Source organism: Pinus tabuliformis, chromosome 1_2 (assembly GCF_031772625.1).
Source record: "Pinus tabuliformis cultivar Carrire ecotype Pingquan chromosome 1_2, CPIR1, whole genome shotgun sequence".
Classification (NCBI taxonomy): Eukaryota; Viridiplantae; Streptophyta; class Pinopsida; order Pinales; family Pinaceae; genus Pinus; species Pinus tabuliformis.
In genome coordinates, this window is record NC_142298.1 from 873,896,302 (window position 1) to 873,916,644 (window position 20,343).

General features: G+C 37.2%; 1 protein-coding gene across 1 annotated transcript in view; it reads right to left on the reverse strand.

Annotated features, from left to right (window-relative positions):
- LOC149208745 (uncharacterized) overlaps positions 1-20,343 on the reverse strand; it is a 129,075-nt gene that overhangs the window by 68,712 nt on the left and 40,020 nt on the right. The window contains exon 2 of the mRNA XM_089396163.1: positions 19,004-19,139. Within this exon, the coding sequence (XP_089252289.1) occupies positions 19,004-19,139 (136 nt within the window). The remainder of the gene's footprint in view (positions 1-19,003; positions 19,140-20,343) is intronic.

Below are 20,343 nucleotides of genomic sequence, written 5' to 3' on the forward strand. Positions count from 1 at the left end.
TCCATTGATCCCATATCAATATCAACATCCTAGCATAGGGAGTACGATAGTACACGATGCGTCCATCAGTAGTACTATGGTCCCTATCCTCATTTCCCTACTCATTGGCCAGATGAAGGTAATTCCCATGAGTCTCGGGCTGCATGGGTAGGATGTGCCAGCAGGAGAAGATTAACCACTCATCCTACTCATATGCCATAGGAGAAGGTGATCCACTCAACCTATGCATATGTCACCATGTATCACATGGGAAGGTGAACCACTCACCTTGTACATCGTGCACCATTAGGGGAAGGTGAACCACTCACCATATGGTCACTCATCGCTCCAAGAAGTACCCCAAGCCCCCCGGAGCTCCCAGAGCTCAACATCCATCTCATAGGGACCCTCATAAGAGGGTCTCTCCACGAATCCAATTCGTTCACAGAAGGTTAAGAATTTGACCTTCCCCAAGGGCTTCGTAAGAATATCGGCGACTTCATCATCAATCCCAATATGTGAACCAGTGTTTTACAACTAGGCCGAGTCGACTAGGAAACGGCCTGGTCAGACCAAGCCGTTAAAAAAATTTATGACCAGGCCAGCAAACCGGCTAGGTGGACCGAGTCAACTATGACTCGGCTAGTCATCCAATGACAGGCCGAGTCATAGTTGACTCGGTCAACCAGGCCGAGTCCGTATTGACCAGGCCGAGTATTAATGGAAAGTATCAAATACCGTTACAGTAATGATTTCTGAGTTTTGGTTTGAGTTTTCAGTGATGATTTCTTCAAACATTTGTCTACCTCTGCTGTAGCTGTTCACTGTAAATTTTTTAACTTCTGGGCATTGCATCCAATGACTAACATGAACCCAACAGACTACCCAAATCACAAATATACTCCTTATAGCAACTCAAAATAATTACACAGTTGATACCATAATAATCTAATCCACAAACAGCCTTCTCACATTCAAGATCTGAGTATAGTGAAATTAGACAGAAGTAAGACCCTGATAAGTAGTGGCAACAAACAAGGCAGCACATAAATAGATATCAGCCCTCTTGAATACTATACAGCTTTGTTGGAAGACCAAGAAATGCCCATGTACAGGAAATCAAACAGAACTCCCAGGTATTGAGACACACTTAACCAGCAGCTGATAGATGGGTATAACTAGCAGATTTGGTCACCATAAAGAGTCCACAGCTTGTCCAAATCACCAGCAGAGGCTCTCATCCCACTGCAGCTCCAAATAGACACAAAATCGAACACCTCTATAGACAATATGCAGCCCCAACACACAGCAGCTTTGTGACACCCAAATAGCGGTTAGACTTGCTCATGTAGACAGCGAAACGACCCAGAAAATGCAGAAAAATGTTCCCAGCAGGAAGAGAACTTGTCTAGCAGAAAATGAGAGGGGATTCAACCTCACTCCTCTTCATCAAAATTCGTGTCTCAACTATAGAACTTCGACCAGCAAGGAAATGAAGGATTTTCGTTGACTCCTGGTTATTTGTATTTTGTTTTGAGTCTTTCACTTTGATCATGTATGACAGTTGACTATGTAGTGTGTATTGCCATTGGGTACCATTTTGATATAATGGATTGGTTCATGAGCCTACTTTGATCATATGTTGTCTTCCATCTATATTATAATGCTATGTGTTTGGAAACATGAATGAAAATCTTTAAAATTATGTTTAAAATATTTAAAATTATGTTTTTTTATAAAAAAAATAAATATTTAATGTACTTTTTACAACGACCGAGTCATTGAAATCGACTAGGCCGAGTCATTACCGAATCCTGGTCGGAGTCGGAGTCGATCCTCGGCCTGGTCGGAGTCCTGGTCCTAGTTGTAAAACACTGGTTGGAACCTTATGGCTCCCCGTTTATCATATCTCCGATAAAGCGGTACCTAATATCAATATGCTTGGAGTGGTCATGAAACATGGGATTCTTAGAAAGATGAATCCTACTCTGCTTGTCGCAGAAGATCACGGTGGTATCCAACACATGTCCAAACAACTCATTAAAGAGCTTCAACCAAACAACTTACATTCCCAATAGTGTATCACAGTCCACAAGTGATTGTGCCCCAAGATATCTCAAGAGATTCTTGGCAACACCATAAACTGACTCAATGTATTCACTACAAAAACCTATGTCTGGACGAGAGTTCACCAGAACATCAAGGCCCCCACGAGCTGACGATACTCAGAAGGATTTACCAAATTGGGCCCAACAACACTTTCGCACAACTTCTTGAAGTTAAGTTCCATCGGAGTGGCCACGGACTTGAAGTCCACCATCCTAAATCTTTATAGTAGCTTCACGATGTATTTTCCTTGAGAAAGGAAAATTTCAAATGGATTTTTCGAGAACTCCACCAGTCCTAGGTCCTTCATCTCGAATTCAGAAGCCAACTCCCTCTTACACTGATGGATGAGAGGGCCTGCACCTGTCAGAAAGAGATTGTCCACATAAACAACCAAGATGAGAGGTCTATCATTCTCAACCTTAAAGTAAAGTTTCGGATCAGCTTCACTTCTTGTAAATCCCAACTTCATTAGATAGTTGTCGATCCTCTCATACGAAGAGCCCGGGGTGCTTGCTTCAACCCATAGAGGGCTTTTTTCAACCTGCATACATGTTTCTTACGATCTTGAGCTTCGAACCCCTCAGGTTGTTCTACATATACTTCCTCCTTAAGTGAACCATGCAAAAAAGCAGTCTTGACATCCAACTAGTGTAGATTCCATCCTTGTGAGGCAGCAAGGGCAATGATTGAATGGATGATGGTATAGCGGGCAACTGGTGAAAATATCTCATCATAACCTACATCTTCCTTTTGAGATAAGCCTCGAGCAACAAATCTGGCCTTGAACTTTTCAGCACTTCCATCAACGCCATCCTTGATCTTGTAGAGCCATTTCAAGGTCACAACGGATTTGTCCTTGGGTCAAGGGACCACATCCTAGACATCATTCTTCATAATCAACTCATACTCTTCGTTCATTGCATCCTTTCAAATTTGGTGTTTTACGGCCTCTTTGAATGTGCAAGGCTCAAATTGAACAATGGTGCTCATTGCAGTTAAGTACCCTTGGTCCCTATTCGGCTTCTTGCTTTCACGAAATGACCATCTAGGTGCAACATGTCTCTCGGCATCCTCGAGAGTCTCCCTAAGCCATGAGGGTCTCCTCTTTTAGGAGGAGGGCTCATGAGGGGGTGAATCAATGGTATCCATTGGTCCTTCAGCATCGGGCATCAGCTCATCCTGTGATTCTCACTGCTTTCCTGAATCTGCTTCTTTGTCCTTCATTGGAAGAGGAAGGTTACTAATCTTCCCAAGGGTAGCATCCTCATCGAAGGTGACATCATGACTTATCTCCTCTTCTCTTTAGCCAAGCACATAGATTCTATATGCCTTAGGAGTTTCACTATAGCCCACAAAAGTTCCTTTCTTCCCCAGAAGCATCCAATTTGCTTCTCTTTTCTTTCGACACATGAAAATATATGGGGCTACCAAAAATTCTAAAGTGAGAAACATCAGGTTTTTTACCAATGAAAACTTCTTTGAGAGTTTTGGATTCCAACGCTTGATGAGGCCATCTATTTTGAACATATACGGCAGTGTTTGCAGCTTCTGCCCATAAGAACTTCAGAAGGTTTTGATCATAAAGCATGGCACAATTGGCTTCTACGATAGAATGGTTCTTCCTTTCAGCAACACCATTTTGCTCAGGAGTATATGTGGTAGTAGTCTCCCTCTTCATGCCAGCTTCTCTACAATAATTATTGAACTCATTTGATTCATATGCGTTCCATTATCAGTCCTTAATATTTTGATCTTCTTCCCGGTTTGATTTTCGACCAAAGCTTTGAAAAACAAAACCATGAGAATACTTCGTCCATCTTCTTGAAGAAATATATCCAAGTCTTGCGAGAGAAATCATCCATAAATATAGCATAATATAAATATCCTCCGAATGAGATCACGGGCATCATACCAGATATATCAAAACGAACCAATTGCAATATGTCGGTAGTCTTTCTATCACTTGAGCGAAAGGTCCCCTTATATGCTTTCCTTTGGCACACCCCTGAAAAACACCTTCATGTTATACTTTAAATCCGGGCATACCTCTCACCATCTTCTTCACATCGGGTAGAGCCTTATAATGTAGATGAACAAACCTTGGGTGCCATAATTCGGACTGAAGTGATGTGTCGCAAGGCATAGCTCCCAATGTACTTCCTCCAACTTGATATAGGCTTTCAACCCTGAAGCCAAATGTAAAGGCACCATTGAAATTTTTATTCCATACACGTACGTTTCCATCAATGAATGCCACCTTGAATCCTTTGTCCTCCATTGTCGAGACAGATGCCAAGTACTTCTTTAGACTAGGTATATATAGTAGTCTTCTTGTAGATGAATGGTGTTACCTTGATTTAATTCAAGAGTAACATTCCCAAATCCCTTCACTGGATAGGTGGCATTTTCTCCAAGGATAATTTCCAAATTTGTATCATTTTCAAGGAGATTTGAAAGAGCTTCCTTATACCTAGTGAAGTGCCTTGAGGCACCATTATCAATCAACCAATTTCCCAAAGTGTCCGAAGGAGATAAAGTGGAGAGGGCAAATATAAGATAAAATTATTTTTGCTTGTTATCAACAACATTAGATTCATCATCCCTGGTGTTTCTTAATATCTTGGTGTTAGGATAGTCTGACACATAGGAAATAATTAAGTATAACTTAACTTGGTCTAGTGTATGGTTAAGTAAGGTGTGTTTCTTTAGTATGTACTTTTTGTAACTTACAATTTGACAGTCACGATATGTTCTAGACATGAAGTGATCTGACAGTTCATTCTCTCCTTGGTATTACCGACACTTGATCTGTGGCTTAACATCCGATTAGTCCATGATCTTTATTTAAAGAGCATGGAGGGTCATTTGTTAGGTGACTGTTCATGAGAGAAGCTTATGTAAATTTTCTTTCATTTACATTAATAAATTGCCTGAAGTGGTTGCGTTGGCTCAGGCCATGGACTGTTTCCCTCTTTGAGGGTTTTAACCACGTCAAAAATAATGGTGTACTGATTTGTGATCTGTTTGTGAGCGATGTCCTTTGGTGTTCTATCTAAGGAACTTACCCTGTAAATTCTTACATTATATTAGAGCTATTCGAGGGTCGCATCCGTTGGTGATCCAAATCTGAAGTCGGTACAACTGCATCCGACTGTCGTTCCCTAGATCTACTGTTTCTGACCGTTTTCGGGCCGAGAGCACTGCTCTATTGTGTTAAGAGCATCTGTTCTAGTGGGGAACCCCTTTCATCATACGCGAAAAGGTTTCCAGTAGCCCTAGCTACGTCATTTTTAAGATCCGGGGGTATACAGTCTTTATTTGCAGTTATAGTTATTTATCTCTCTGTTTATTTCGATTTATAATCCTTTATAATTTTTTATCACCAGATATATACCTTTCATTTCTGTGTATGCTCTTTGCCCCATGACCCTATGCAATCTGGCCAAACCAGAAACAAAAAGAAATGATTTTTCTCATGCGTATGCTCTTTTCCATTGCACCTTAGTGTGATCTCGAAAAATTACAACACTGAGAAAAAGATGTAGTTTTCGATTAAATCTAACTTTACACTGCAAGGCTTGCATTACTTTTTGCTTGTTCGTTTTTTGGGTTGTGTAGTTGTTTTTTGTTTTGTAGGCAAAAAAGGAGTTTTCCAAGTAAGCACGCACTCTAAAGCTTCAGTGAGCTAAAAACAAAAAACTCCCCTTCCTCCTTTCCAAAAATTACTAACCTTTTAAACTAGCTCACTTCATTTAAAGTTACATTATGAGAATAAAGGTCTTGGTTTCAAGTCTTCTTTTTGTTGAATTACTTTTCCAAAAAGCACATGTGACTTACGTTTTAAAGTTACTTTATGTAAAAGTGTTTTCACCCATATAAAAAGTGAGTCACTTATAATTCTCAAGTCTCTTTATCTTTTATTTAAGTTACAATTTAGTGAATAGTTCATAAAGTACCATTGTAAAAGTGAATTTCACTTATTTATAAAAGTGAGTCACTTATAAAAGTGAATTTCAGTTATTTATAAAAAGTGAGTCACTTATAATTCTAAAGTCTCTTTATCTTTTATTTAAGTTACAATTTAGTGAATAGTTCATAAAGTACCATTGTAAAAGTGACTTTCACTTATTTATAAAAGTGGGTCACATAAAGTAATCTTTTTTTAAAGTGAGCTAATTAGATTAAGTTTGGAAAGGAGGGGAATTTCTTTTTAAATATAACATTATAATTCACATTCACGTAGTTCGTCAGCATATTCAACAACTTTTCTTCAAAAAGCCAAACTTCTTCATTCGAAAGCAGTTTTCATAATCGGCCTAATTTTTCAAGATCTTTCCATTGGAACACTTCGTTTCAGCATCTACAACTTCAGTTTCTTTTAAAATGGAAAGTCCATGCCTAGTTATTCTTGACAACACCAACTACTTCCAATGGCTATCCTACATTGTGGATTTACTTAGAAGTAAAGGTCTTTACAGAATAACCTCAGGCCAAATGTCTAAACCTAAAGTTGAAGATAAAAAAGCCAAATGGGAAAATAAACAAGATCAAGCACATGGGTTGACAGCGATGTCTATTTCTCCAAACCTTAGATTCCATATCGCAGAAATTGATACCCCCGATGAAGCAATGAAACAGCTCAATAAAGTTTTTGGAATAAAAATGAAATTAGAGCCCATCAACTCGAAAATGAGTTGCTTACGTGGACCCCAATAATTTTCTTCCACTGAAGATTTTTGTCCGAGTTCAAGACCCTTAGACTTCTCTTGGAAGGTGTTAAGGTTAAGAAAGAAGATGGTAGCCTTATCTATTCCATTCTTACTAAGTTAGGACCAGCCTACTTTGTGTTTCTTTCCACCTTCCATTCTACTAGAGAACCCTTTATTTCTCAAGGACAAGATTACAATTCCCCCTCTTCTGATGTCTTTTATGATATTTTAGTAAGAGAACAAGAAAAACCCTTACATCTTGGCCTTCTTAATATTGGAAATTCTTCTAAGAAAGCCTTATCAACCCAGTAGCAACCAAATTCAAAGAATCCTAAGAAGCAACGTCCTAAAAAGAATGGTCCTAAACCAAACAAGGGTCCCAAGCAATTTCAGTCTCAAAATGAAGAATCAATTCAACAAAATGATAAGGCAAATAAAAACAAAGGGAAGAAGAGTGATAGACATTGCAACTTTTGTAATCGTCATGGCCACTTAGAATCCAAATGCTTTAAGAAGATCAAAGCCTTAGAAACAGCCATGAAGAAGCATAACATCCATTTGGAGCACTCTTCAACTTCAACTTCATCTTCAGGAATAGCACTTTCTGCATGTGGATTCAAGCATCTCGTCTAGTTATGCACTAAATGTATCTTCTTCTCATTCTAATGAGTGGCTCATTGATTCTGGAGCTTCTTATCACATGGCCAAAAACAAAGCCATGTTTTCTTCTTTAAATGATTGTAGTACCAAAAATATTTATGTTGGTGATGATGGATATCTTAGTGTTGTAGGGACTAGAACTATTCATCTAGACAATGGTCAATTTAATGATGTATTATGTGTTCCTACCTTATCTTGCAACCTTCTATCTGTATATCATATAACTCATTCAGGTGAAGGTAAAACCGTTGAATTTTCACCTCATGATGTTGTAATTAAGGACCTAAGAGATCCTAGACAGATTTTAGCTATTGGCATTGATGATGATTCTACAAGATTGTATAAGTTTAACAACTTTGAGTCATCAACTCTTTCCTCGGTCTTTGTTTCTCATAATAATGAAGTGAGCAAACTTTGACATGAGCGATTTAGTCTTAAACTATCACTCCCTTCAAAATCTATGTAAAGAAAATATGGTGACAGGTCTTCCTATGGTATCTTGAAAAGATGGTGTTTGTCCTAGATGTGTACTCAGAAAACATCATTGGGATAGTTTTGAAAAACGTGCCTCGGCTCCTTTACAACTTGTGCATAGTGATTTATGTGGTCCACTTCCAGTTGTTTCATTCTCTGGCTACAAGTATTTCTTAACTTTCATTGATGATTTCTCCAAACGCACTTGGCTATACTTCTTAAAACTCAAGAGTGAAGTCTTTAACATCTTGGCCTTTAAGGCCTTTGTTGAGAAACAATATGGACATCAAATTCTTAAGCTAAGATTTGATAATGGCGGAGAATATGTTAACAACAAATTCATCAACTTTTGCACTGAGCATCGAATTCAATTGCAACATATTGTTTCCACATACTCCACAACAAAATGGTGTAGCTGAAAGAAAGAATTGCACCTTAAAGGAAATGGCTAATTGTATGCTTCAAAATAGAGGACTTAGTCTTAATTTTTGGGGAAAAGAAATTAACTGTGCAAATTACATAGTAAATCGCACTCCTACTAATGTTTTAAAGAATATCACTCCAAAAGAAGCATGGAGCTCAATTAAACCAGATGTAAGTCACTTTCGTGTTTTTGGAAGTGAAGCATGGGCCCATATTCCAGATGAGAAACATAAAGCCTTAGAACCTAAGAGTAAAAAAAGTATCTTTGTTGGATATTTTGAAGATGCTAAAGGATATAGACTTCTTCAACCTAAATCCAAAAATGTTATCATTAGAAGAGATGTAAAGTTTGTTGAAAACTATCGGCCTCCGAGCCTAGTTCGGCAGATGTGCCACCTCTCTCTATCCCTTCTACCTCTGAAAATATTCCTTCTTCAGATGATGACAGCGAGGACGACAATCCTCCCCCACCTTCTCGGGATCCTCCTTCAGCTCCTCAGCGTCCAAAATGGGTCTGCGCTACTCAGGATGAAACAGGTGCTCTTGCAGGTGATCCTATAGATCAGCGTCGTACATGTTCTCAGTTTGATAGAGCCTCTTCTTTACTAGCTCAAGCTTCAGCGAATTATGATCCTCACACCTTTGCAGAAGCTTCAGGCCATCCAGACTGGGACGCAGCTATGAATGACGAATATCGTTCTCTACTGGCAAATGATACATGGGACCTTGTTCCTCTTCTAAAGGGACGAAAACTTGTTAGATGCGAATGGGTTACAGAACCAAGTTTGGACCACATGGAAAAGTTGATAAACATAAACTCGTCTTGTTGTTAAGGGTTTTTCACAAGTTGAAGGCATTGGCTATACTGAAACCTTCTCCCCTGTTGCCAAAATGAACTCCATTTGCCTTGTTCTTTCCCTGTTGCCAAAATGAACTCCATTTGCCTTGTTCTTTCCCTGTTGCCTCTTTCAAATGGGAAGTCCATCAAATGGATGTTAAACCCGCCTTCTTGCATGGGGACTTGCATGAAGAAATCTATATGAAACAACCTCTTGGCTTTATACAAATAGACTCAACCTTGTATGTCAGCTTAAGAAATCCCTTTATGGTTTCAAGCAAGCTCGAGGTATACCAAATTGGATAGCTTTCTTTTAGATACTGCGTTTTCTAAGTGTCATTCTGACAATACTGTCTAAAGTCTCTTATCATTCTTGTTCTTTATGTTGATAATCTTATCCTTACTAGTAGTGATCCCAACCTTATAAACTATGTGAAGTCCAACCTTAAAAAGCAGTTTGAAATGGCAAACTTAGGACACTTGCATTATTTTCTTGGTCTTCAAGTCTTGCAATCCAAATAAAGTATTTCCCTTTCCTAGTGCAAGTATGTTTGTAATCTTCTACGCCACTTTCACATGGAAGATTGTAAGCCAACCCCTTCTCCCTTTCAGTTTGGAGCCAAACTTTCAGTCAGTTATACTCCCCCTGAAGTGGATGCAACCTTATACCATCATCTTGTTGGAAAACTTTTATATCTGACCCATACCTGTCCTGACCTTTCCTTTGTTGTTGCCCTTATCGCTCAGTTTATGCAAACCCCACATGAAAGTCATTGGAAAGCAGCTAAAAGAATATTTCGTTATGTTCGACGTACAGTTCAGCTTGGGATTCATTACAATGCAAAAGCATCTCCTCTATTGGTTGGTTTCACTGATTCTGATTGGGTTGGTGACCTTGATGATCGGAAGTCTACTGTAGGTTATCTCTTCACTCTTGGTTCTGTACCTATTACATGGGCTTGCAAGAAACAAAGTGTCATTTCTCTTTCTTCAGCAGAAGTAAAGTATCGTAGCGTCGTTGAAGCTAGTAAGGAAGTCTTGTGGCTTCGTCAGATCTTGTGAGAGTTTGGTTTTCAGCAACAACATCCGACTACACTTTGTTGTGATAATCAAAGTGCCATTCAACTATGCAAAGATCAAGTCCAACATCAGCGTAGCAAACACATTGAACTACACATGCACTTCATCAAAAAGCTCATACATGACCATGTTCTTGAAGTGCACTATTGTTCAACCAATGATCAAGTTGTAGACATCTTTACAAAGGCTCTCACAGAGGCGAAGTTTACTAAACTTCGATTTACGGTTGAAGTTCAAGAAGTTGTCACTAAGGGGGGATAGGCTCTAATGCCTCCTTCCTTAACATATTGTGTCATCTTTGTACATCCTTCAATCCTATCCCAAGTTGTTCTTAAGGGGGGATGTTAAGATAATTTCGACACATAGGAAATAATTAAGTATAACTTGGTCTAGTGTATAGTTAGGTAAAGTGTGTTTCTTTAGTTTGTACTTTTTGTAACTTACAATCTAACAGTCACAATATGTTCTAGACATGAAGTGATCCAACAGTTCATTCTCTCCTCGGTATTATCGACACTTTATCTGTGGCTTAACACCTGATTGGTCCATGATTTCTAATTAAAGAGCATGGAGGGTCATTTGTTATTCTTCAAAACCTAGAATACTGTCGTTGTTAAGAATAGTGGTGTTGAACACGTGCCATTCACGAGGGAATCCTCCAAGGGCAATGAGAGTAAGCTCCCTATCAGCAATAGCTTCTCCAATCGAAACAATCATTTTTTATCTTTGTAATCCTCATGGAATAGGATTGAATATCTTCATTTCTTCCCTTCTTTATATCCTTCAACTTGTTCTTGAGGAAAAAAACTTGGATTGCATAGCTAGATTTGAACATGCCAACCAACCTGTCATATATTTCCTTTGATGAGTTCAAATCGGAGATGTAAGCAACTAAATGCTTATGAATAGAATCACTAATGATCTTCTTGGCTTTGACTTCACCCTTCTTGTGCTTTGTCTTAGCAACATCCAATGCATTTGAAGGAGGTTCTGAAATCTTTCCCTGCACATAATCCACAACATCTTGCTCTTCTAAAGTCAAATCAAGAGCAATCTTCCATGCATGATAATCAAACTTATCATGAAGCTTATCATCAGACTTGAAGTAGGATGTGGAGGCCATTGAATCTTGTCCTTGATCAATGATTGCTCCTCTTATTGATTTCTCTTCTCACTCTTGCTTGGGCTTTTTCTTCACCTCAGCTCTGATACCATGTTAATTTTAGATAACAATGGTATGTTCTATGCTTAAGAGCAATTTTACTTCAATTTTCTTATTAGCCCAATATCAATATCCAGATTAGCAATCACATCAACATGATAGTAAAATGCAGATAGAACATAAACAATAACAGTAGAAGACAGGCCAAGACAAGAGGACACAAGATATGGCACCAGCCAGGGACAAACCCCAATGTGGGGAAACCCTTGATCAATTCTTCTTATAATTCTTCAAAAGTTCAACAAAGAGAGAGAGAGAGAGTACAATATACAATTTTCACTTGCCCAATCAAAGCAAAATCCGACCAGTGAAACAACAGTAACAGAAAGCCCTAACCAAAAAGTCAATGCTGGTCAACAGGGCAAATTTTGACCTCCAAAACAGCTCAGTCAAACTCGACCAACTTGGCCTCCAACAGCTAGTCAAATCAGCCCAAAAGAGTCTAAAAAAGTCCAGTCAAATCTAGTCAACGAAAGTCAACTCTGCAGCAAACCCTTCTGCAATCAACACTAGTCAAACAACCTCAATTTCTGTGCCCAAAAATGTGGCCTACCCAAAAAGAGATCCTCCACACAAAACCGCAGTCAAAATAGGTCAACGCAAGTCAAAACAACCCTCCTACAACTTCGGTCAACATTGGTCAATGCAGGGAAAGAAAACCCTTCTCTTCTTCGCACGTGTGGAGAGTTGCCTCTGAAATTCGTACCCAACCAATGAAGGAGAGACAAGAACAAGTGTGAGATGAGATTCCAAAATGAGGAGGAGGCTCGTATTTATATGCAACGTTGTGGGCATGAGGGTGTAAAATAGATGGTTGGCCGACCTTGACAATTTGTCCATAATCAAAATAAATTCATAATTCCATTTGCACATGTCAAAATGGGATGATCTTTAGGCCAATCTTACACCTCTCGCAAAGAGGAATCTAATAAAAATATCAGCTGCCTCATATGAGCTGTCCAAGGTGAAGTTTGGCCCTAGTTGCCAAATTTAACAAGTGGCCAAGACACAAGTGCAAGACTCGTCTTGTGAGCAAGAGATAAATTCGTAGAGAGTCGTTATATACAAATGGAGGATGAAGAAGAGATTGAATTAACGTTCTATGCTCAAAGAGATCGTAGAAGGTATGAATTTTTTTTTAGGCTGAGTATTCATACTAGAGGGAGGACGAGGGTTCTGTGTGTTGGACGCAAGACGTCGGGGGTTTGTTTATGGTGAAAAAGGTTGGGTAAGGCTACTTTAAGGTTTGTTTGTAAGGGTCACAAGGTCGAACTATGCCCTAGTCTAGGTTGCAACCAAGAGGAGACCTCGACTGAGGTTGGACAAAGATAATAGACTGGGTCGAGGTCATCTGAGGTGAAGCTTGATAATTGCTTATGAACATATGTCGGCTTCTTATTTCTTTTATTATGTTCTTTCCATCAAACAAATATCAAAACCATAAACCATGAAGATCGCAAAAAGATACTAAACACAAAATATAGGCTCTAAGCCAGGGCAAAACCCCTCCAAGGGGAAAACCCAATCAAACCTTCTCTTCCTGTAAAACCAGATCAAAGTGAGAAATCCAAGACCAAGACCTCCCACAAGACCCAAGTTAGCCTTCCTTCCAAGCTCTTCCAACAAGTCAACAAAGATCGATCCTAGCAAGCCTTCTTGGATTCAAGCAATTTTATAAGACCTTGAGGTAACTGGCTTAACACTAATAAGCTCATTGTCAAGTTTAATGGCCTTCATCTACTACGTTTCACTTAACCCATCATGCTCTGTCCTAAAAATTTATGATGAAGGAATGCTCATTGAATTTGAAAAGATTGTTCTACTTTTGAATAAAGGATACCTAACTTATATGGGTAGGAAAGAAAATAAAGTAAGGAGGTTCTGTGAACTCTAAGAATGAAAACTGTCTTGATAGTCGACCAAGACACAGAGAAAAGTCAAAGCTTGAGCTACGTATACTTCATTGTTTTAATACCTGTGAGTTACATGTTACTATGTATGATGTTTTGTAACCCTGTTCCTTGGAATTATATCACGTGTTAAAAAAATGGAGCCTTGAATATTGTTCTTTTATTGACTAAAGAATAGTTATGATACCCTAGAATGCAAGTGTCTGAATCTTAAACTAGCAGTTGGTTAAATAACTTTTAACGACTTGGACAGCTTCAAAATTTTATATTGACCTTTGGGTTTTGAATGATTTTTATATGTTGAATGAATAATATATAAATAAATAAAAGAGGGCCAACTAGTCATAAATTATATGATCACCTGCTCAGTCTTCAAAATGAATTACTACCAGGCCATTCTGTTGTATGCTATTATATAACCCAAGCCGTGAAGCCATGCCAGATGGTCATGAAAAAGAACTTATTGTGTTATTCCTCTACATACAATATATGAAATCAGAATGCTCTCGTTTTGCTAAACACATTATTTATATATCTTGTAAATCCTGAAATTATTTGGAATGATGTGAAAAATTAGGGCTTTGGATATTGTTCTGTAGACGATTATTATAATTGAATTATTAAAAATTCAAACTCTCTCCTAGTTTTTATGTCATATACAATAATGAAATGGTGTTGACTTAAGAACATAAACTATTGCTTTCATTATATTATAACTTACAATGCTTCATATTCCTCGTACGTACTATCTCTTTGCATACATTATTGCATATGAAGACTAATTGATGAGCCTGAGTATTCTCTAATTGCTAATGATACAATCACCGGTATAAAACAAGCTTAATGTTATGCTCAAGTATAAAGTATCTATAGCTTGAAGTCAACAAGGAAAAGACTGTGTTTGACATGTGGTTATATTTGGTTGTAATTCCTTCATATGTACCATTTTCCATTACCTATAAGCTATACCCCCTGTCCCGTTATTTATTAAAGGAGGATGTTGAAATGAGGATTGAAGATATCTGGAATCCGATATTAATTGGATCTAAAATAGATTATGCATGCATTGTCCCTATTCCATTTTCCCATTTCATTTCTTTCTTGCATGCTTGGTCCATCTATGCTATAATCTGGGCCTTATTAAGCATATTTAACAGAATTTAGTGAAGTATGTTTTTACTGCATATTGTATTTTATTTCAAGATATTAACAGACTTTGTGGAATGGCACAAATAACTTCTTTGGCAGGGGCAACCAAGGAAACACAAGAGGGAGAGGTACAAGACCCAATGTGGTCTGGCAAGAAGGAAAAGATAAAAAAATAATGTTTTCTATACACTTTGATGCAAACTCTGATGAGTTCAATCAACTCATTCAAACTATTTGCGTAAACTTGAGTGGACAACCAGCATTGCCATAACTTTTTGGTCAGCCTGATTTGCCATTGCAACCCCATCCTAGCATGATTGATATTCCAGAACCTCCTCCTCCGCCTATGCATGATGGATAGAAAAAGTATTCCTACTAGACCCCCTTTTGGTGTAGTTCATTGACCTACCAATCCCAGAGATACACCACTTCCACCAATTTTTTGTCGCATGATTCCTTCAACTGCTTCTTTTGCCCCCTCTTCCCTCGGATATGAAAAACATCTGTGCTTCCTGAAGATAATGGAAAGAAACCTATTGAAGGGCAAAGTATTGATTCTTCACAATCCACTTCTGATCATTCAAAAGTGCAATCTATGAATATAGAGGATGAAGACAAAGGAGATATTTCATACAAGGATATGCACCCTGAGATTTTATAATTTAATGTTTTCTGACAAAATTTATATTTTGAATTTTTGAGAAAAAATTTAAGGCTGACACAGATTATATGATATTTAATTTTGGAAACTTAAAATATCATATATTTTTTATAAGGGAAGGCATAAGTATTATGATGATGATGCATTCTTTCATTTATATATTTCTATCATATATATATATATATATATATATATATATATATATACTTTTGGGAGTCACAAGGATAAATTTTGTAAGCGAAAAACTTTATAGAGTCTAGTGGAACCCCATCTACTTTTAGATATTCTCTTTGGAAAAACATTCGTGACCTTTTTCTTAAAACATTTTACTCCCCCATGAAATAAAAAAATTAAATAATTAAATTGTAGTTGAACTACCTATCTACTTTATATAAAGATAAAAGGAGAGAAGTTACAAACTGAGAAGGAAAAAAATCTGTGGGAAAGTATGCCTAAGCTTTGAAAGTGAGGTCATTATGTTTATTCATTTCCATTCTGAATTTCTTGACTGACCAAATTGTCTCGCTGATCGCAAGGATATCTTGAAAAGTGACAAAGAAAGATTCAGTAACATTGAACTGTGATTTCCTTCAAGGTTAATTATTTCCTTTGTAATCAACTCACAATTGTTAGAAGTTATAAACTAACTCGATGCTAATTAGTGTAAATTTTGCAAAGTTTGTTCATTTTATTTGCCTCTTGAAGTGGTCCAGATCAGATCTTATTATTCTATCATTTTATTTTGGCACTTGGTTGCCTTTGTATGATTCTTAATATATCTAAGGCTTCTAGGGACATCTCCGGTCCTGATCCTCACACGGATCTGTAAAATCTGTTTTGTTTTATAATTCAAATTGCCATTCAATGAAGTTTATTTGATTTTTGGTTTTTAAATTTATATTGTTGTTTAGTTATATTAATTTCAGCAAGTTTTGAAATTTCCCATTTGAGAGTTTCATGCTATACTATTTCATTCTTTAATCTTTAGTTTAATATAAACAAAACATAATAATTTCATGTTCTAAAAATGGATTTCAGATTTCAAGGATTTATTTTTGAAATTTGGTTGTAAAATACAAGAGCTACAAGCCTCACATAATATTCCCATCCATTCTACTTAGGCTAATGAGGTTTGAGATGTTTTCTGTGAGAAACATCAAAACTTCTCCATCAACAATTCTCCAATTTGAAGGGGATTCACTTAAAGGGCTTGACTTTTTCCTTGTAACCCGCACCACCCTTTCATGCTAAATGGAACAAGGCAAAGAAGGCTACTCAAGAATTCTTTGCTAGATGGTGGTATGAAGAAAACATACCTTTCAATGCTACTAATTTTGCCTATTATCAACCCATGATAATTGCTGTACTTCATGCCGTTCAAGCTTCAAAAGCCATTTTTCATAATATCAAGAGGCCACTTTTACAAAACAAGGTCCAAAGAATTGATGAATACCTCATAGAGTTCAAGTAATCAGACTAAAACAGGGTGCACAATCATGTCTAATGGATGAATTGATGGAAGTTCCCAGGGTGCACAATCATGTCTAATGGATGGATTGATGGAAGTTCCCACATCATTTTCAATTTCTTAATTGTTTATTAGCCAAAAGGAACCACTTTCTTAAATATGTGGATGCATCTAATCAAGTGAAGGATGCATAATTATTATTTTGTCTTTTGGATGAAACAATTGTAGAGTTGGGGTGGAGAATCTTGTACAAGTCATCACAAACAATGCCTCCAACTAGGTTACAGCAAGAAGGATGTTGGAGGAGAAAACACCCCAGTGGACTCCATGTGCAACTCATTGTTTGTACCTCATGCTTGAGGATACTGTCACAAAAATGAATGGGTGAAAAAATGTGTGAAACAAGCAAAGTCCATAACTAAGTGCATCTACAACCATAAAAGGGATTTCAACCTTGTGAGGAAAAAAAATTGGGGGTGTAGAGCTTGATTGGTAAACTATTACACGATTTGTAACAGATTTTCTACATTGCAATTCATTGTTCAACAAAATGGTTAAGGGAAAAAAGTGGTTGAGAAAGTGTTTGCAAAAACTTTTTTTAAAGCGAATAAGAGATGGTACGCTTCAATGAGTCTCTTGTGAAAGTGTTGCAAATGGTGGATGTCTTCAACGAGTCTCTTGTGAAAGTGTTGCAAATGGTGGATGGTAATAACCTACCATGGGTTTTGTTTATAAGGCCATGGATCAGGCTAAAGAGCCAATAAATTTTGCATATGAGGATGAAAATCAATAACATCTTCCTTTATGGGAAATCATTAACGAAAGATGGAACAAACAACTCCATAGACCTTTGCATTCAACTGATTATTAATTAAACCCAATGTATATAATTTCTAAGTTTTAACTTGTGTTATTCATCACAAATGCTTAGCCAAAGATTTCTTGAATACTTTGTCTTTTAAACTTTGAAAGAACCATTATAAAACATTCGGAAACACATGGAATGTAAAAATGGGATTGTATAGATAAATTGAGCATATGGTCATTGATCCCAAGATAAAAGATAAGATACATAGAAAGCTCCTGCATTTCAATATGCAGTGGTAACTTCAACATGTCTATGGCTATATGAAACACAACAAAGGATCCATCAAGCACAAAAAGTTCACAGCTTTCCAATTATATCATTCATTGCAAAAGTTGAGTCAAAGTTTCAAATTCATTTGCTAAAGCTCATTTTCCTTCAACTCTTATTACAGCCTATTGGTGGCAACAGTTTTCTGGTAAATACCTTGTTTTGCAAAAATTTGCAATTCGGATATTGAGACAGACATGTAGTGCTTCTAGGTGCTGCACTGTATAACACAAACTTCCACAAGATTTGATGCCAAGTCTAAGGGTATATACTTTGACAAATCTCATGAGACATGCACTAAACCTCATCCTTTAAGCATGACATTTGGTTGTGACAAACAACCACAAGAATCAAACCCCAGTGGATGGCTTAACAATACACCAAACTCACCAAGGAACCAATACCCTATTTGCTTCAACAAAAAATGTTAATATATCTTTTCAATTTATTTTATTTCAGAAAATCAAATTTTTACCAACACCAAAAATTCACTATAGTTAATAGATCTCATCTTACCCAATAAGCAAGTCTCATATACCCAAACATGGGACAATAAGATAACTCAATTGCTTGTGAGATTTCCAGTCCACACTACATATCTAGCTATGCTATAAAAGACGATACAGATAACTATCTAAAACAAAAAGCCTTACATGGAAAATTATGCTAATAAATCTAAGTATTAAAATTTAGTCTATCATCACAAACTAAGAAAAACAATGATGACAACAACATTTCTTGATCCTCCATATCATAATGTTAAAAATAAGAAGACCTAGTACTTCAAGAAACTCAACGAAGTTCAGAAATCAAACATAAAGTTGTCTTAGACTCAAACTGCACAGTCAGATGACAATCCTTTCAATATTCCATAATTATGGACGATGAAGTAAGAAATAATAACAAGAAATATTCTTAGAACAGGAAATGTATATTACATAACAGAACCAATAAAACTAACCTATAAAATAAGATATTTATTCGATTCCACTCGAATATAGAACACACATGGAATGATTTCATTGAATATAAGCAAGAATATTTCTTTCAGCAAGAGCTTTAGATTTTATAAAACTTCAATCAATAAATAAATCATAAAGGAAAAATTAGCCATACAAAAACAAAGATCATATTCGTTAATAACAGCATCCTAAAAGCTATTAAGTTGATGATAAAGGCAACATACGCGCTAAAATCAGCTGATCCTGATGCTGCACGTAAAGCACGATTATCAAGACAACAACTCCACACAGCACCCTTATGCCCTTCAAATGTCCCGATCCAGTCCCCTGTTTCACCATTCCTCAACATTGTACTAGAATCTGTACAAATTGCAATGTTAGACAAGGAAATATTTTAATTTCAAAAACAAATTTAAACAAAAAGAAAAAAAAAACCATTCAAATCCAGCATTATGGTAATCATTTTTTAAAACTACAAAGATTAGGCAGCTTGCAGAAACAAATGTGCCACTCCAAGAATGAAGACAAATTCTCCATGCCATTCTAGTAAAAGGTCAATGCTTAGTTATTTAACAATCTCAATGTCAACAACAATTAGCCATAAAATGTTTAAAATTCACGAATACCTACGCACCCTAGGAAGCCACCGCAATAATAACACAAAAGGAAATCATTTGCATTATGAAAGAACAATGGTAAAAGTCATTCACAGGTGAGAGGATCCACAACCTCAAGTGCACAGAAAAGACGATGGAAGTAGCATGTAATGAGAAAAAAACTAATGATAAGATAAAATAAGAATATCAATGTCCAACAAATGAGGACTAAGTAGGTCAATGGCACTATTGAGTACAATGACTTCAATACAAAGCAGGAGTACCAAAATTTTTCCTATATAAAAAACAGGAAGGTAAAGCAACTAGGTCTAGGATAAATCATGAAAAACCCTTGACTCCAATTGCAGATGGCCCCAACAAGAGGAGGGAAATGTACAGAGGGAATAGATCATGGCCCACTAGATCCATCTCTCTTATCATCCAAGGTCGAAAGAAGAATATTGTTCGAACAAAAAGCTAGGAGAAGATCTGGACTGCCTATGTGTAAATGTCTAGGACTAACACTCCTCTAATGTCTAGGTGATCCCAGCTATATGCTACTAAGAGATCTGGTCTGGCAATGTCTCTAAGGTCTCTAGGAAAGGGGGGGTGGGGCGTGGTCGCTCGAGTCCACACCTATTTGTAGCTAGAAGTAATGTTTATATCAGTCTCTCTCTTGGTGCCCCTAGATAATGGGGGCAACATAAAGAAGGAAGTAATATGTTGAATGGGATCTAGTTTCGTAGGTCGAAGAATGCGAGCACTCTAGTACAAGTACCACAAGAAGCTAGATAGGGTTTAAATCCCTCTAACCAAGCAAAGAAACCTCCTCCAAATCCCATAATAAAAAGAAAGCGGAATATCAAGTGCTCTTCTATTTCCACCTCACAAAGATGACAAAGCCGGAAAATCGTTTATACTCGTATAGATTGGTAGTCTATCTCAACTCGAAGTCTACGTGAGCCCAC